This window comes from Nerophis ophidion, linkage group LG13 (assembly GCF_033978795.1).
Source record: "Nerophis ophidion isolate RoL-2023_Sa linkage group LG13, RoL_Noph_v1.0, whole genome shotgun sequence".
In the NCBI taxonomy this organism is placed as follows: domain Eukaryota; kingdom Metazoa; phylum Chordata; class Actinopteri; order Syngnathiformes; family Syngnathidae; genus Nerophis; species Nerophis ophidion.
This window is the reverse complement of record NC_084623.1, coordinates 46561377-46563580: the sequence shown is the minus strand read 5'-3', so window position 1 is coordinate 46563580 and position 2204 is coordinate 46561377. Positions and strand designations below refer to the sequence as shown.

Genomic DNA, 2204 nt, shown 5'->3' with positions numbered 1-2204 from the left:
TTGTATATATGACTGTACCTACCATGTTATCTCCAGTGTGCCTCATATAATGTTTCTTCCGGTGGTCCATTATTATATATACCCTTAAAAAAGTCTGCTTTCAGTATATATAGGCTATTATTTTAATTCTATATTTATCCCCAAAAAAATTAACAAAATAAAAGCAGGCAGTTAAAATGACATCAATGCCACTTTCATCTCTTTTGATCAGTTAATACAACAACAACAAAACTCGAACGTGACCACATCTACCTAAGAGTGGCACGTGTATTTTTAACCTGACGAAACAATGTACTTAGACGAATTAAGTCAAATAGATAGAAAGTTAATAAGTGTTATTGCTCTCTTGCTACCGTTATAGAGTAGTACCAACGCAAGGGAGAAGAATAGGCGTGCATTACGGTAAAGATTATAGCGGGCTGAAATCTCGCGAGATCTCTGCGGCATTGACCAAGCGGGGGCTAGATCTTAAGTTTCCCTCATGCATCATTAGATGATTCATAACAACGTCAAGATGTCGGGACGATCAGGCCGCGCAGAGACCAGGAGTCGTGCTAAAGATGACATCAAAAAGGTTCTGGCTGCCATCGAGAAAGTGCGGAAATGGTACGTAGCGTGTCCAGTTATTAATACGGAGGGAATGTTTTAGCGGGCCATCGGTAGTTAGCTGCTACGTCGTTCAACTAACTTCAGTCGGAAAAGTTCAATGATCGACGGGGCTTGTAGCCAATCAGTGTGCCCGTTTGCTAAAAAAGGGCGGGGCTATTGGATTTTTTTTTTCCCCCGCCAGGAGCTGTCAATATGGCTGCAGCTCTGCACTACTTATTGCGAGATCCAGTTGACGATTTCATGTGACAGTGAGAAGCACGACATTCCAGACATGTCTGCGTCATTTGCACACGACGGACACGTACTTAAATTTGCCGTGCATTTTAGAAAACACGATGCACTGTAGTGGACGTGGATCGAATCCACCGATAAAGGGGAGGTGATTGTTAGCGTTTGTCTAAATATAGCCCAACTACTTTAATCCTCAGGGAGAAGAAATGGGTGACTGTTGGAGACACGTCCCTGCGCATATTCAAGTGGGTGCCGGTGACAGAAACAAAGCAGGTGGGGTTGCACATTTTTTTTTTTTTTTTTGGGGAGGTAACTCCCTGATGTACAATATTTTATGTGTGAGTGTGTGACTCATCAGTGTTTTAATGGCAGATCTATCGCAGCAAATCTACTGCAGGTGGAGACGTCAGAGGACTCAAAGATGTGGTGCTGGAAAACACAAACTCTTTGCCAGATTTCGCCGGTGAGTGCATGTTACAAATACATCAATGGCCGTGGAAATGTTGGATTTTAGCACCGCTTTTAAATCACGTGCAGTGGTATTTGCCGTTTTCTTACACCACACTTTTTGTATATTTCGGTGTGCACTAACATTTTTTTTTTGCAGTTTTCATCGCACGGCACCAGGGATGTCCGATAATGGCTTTTTTGCTGATATCCGATATTGTCCAACTCTTAATTACCGATTCCGCTATCAACCGATACCGATATATACATCCATCCATCCATTCATTTCCTACCGCTTATTGCCTTTGGTGTTGCGGGTGGCGCTGGTACCTATCTCAGCTACAATCGGGCGGAAGGTGTCGGGCTTGGACTTGGTCTAGGTTTGTTTTCCCGAGGTGCAAAGCGAATGGAGTGGAAACGGCGTGAAGGTAAAGACATCTTTATTTTAACACTAAAACAGGAACCAACAAAAAGCGCGCACAATGGCGGTACAAAAAACTGGGCTATGAAACAAAAGACGAGCACAAAGGCTATAAACTACAAACATGAAACAAAAACACTTGCGCAGTGGCATAAATAACAAAAACTTACGTGGACAAAATGAACAGCATAACAAGGCATGAAGCAGATACTCGAGGTCGTGAAGGAGGTGATGTTGCCAGACTGACTAACTGGTAACTGTGGCTTAAATAATGAACATGATAAGTGAAAACAGGTGTGAGACAAGACAGGTGAACTGATTGGTTGTCATGGTAACAAAACAGGGAGTGAAAAAAAAAGGAACTTAGAGTCCAAAGGGTCAAAAGCACCTGGTATTCCCTAGGCAGTCTCCCATCTAAGTACTAACCAGGCCAGACACTGCTTAGCTTTGAGAACAGATAAGATTGGGGATGCTCAGGGTAATATGGCCATACAAA

General features: G+C 42.9%; 1 protein-coding gene across 2 annotated transcripts in view; it reads left to right on the top strand.

The window, feature by feature from the left end:
• The first annotated feature begins 432 nt into the window (after nucleotides 1–432).
• The window catches only part of bcl7bb (BAF chromatin remodeling complex subunit BCL7B b), a 22821-nt gene continuing 21049 nt past the window's right edge, over nucleotides 433–2204 (top strand). Inside the window, exons 1-3 of one of the 2 annotated variants that reach the window (XM_061919074.1) lie at nucleotides 433–606; nucleotides 1038–1113; nucleotides 1213–1303. In XM_061919074.1, coding sequence (XP_061775058.1) covers nucleotides 494–606; nucleotides 1038–1113; nucleotides 1213–1303 — 280 coding nt within the window. In that variant the 5' untranslated portion in view covers nucleotides 433–493. The remainder of the gene's footprint in view (nucleotides 607–1037; nucleotides 1114–1212; nucleotides 1304–2204) is intronic. The other variant, XM_061919073.1, reaches the window with a different exon arrangement.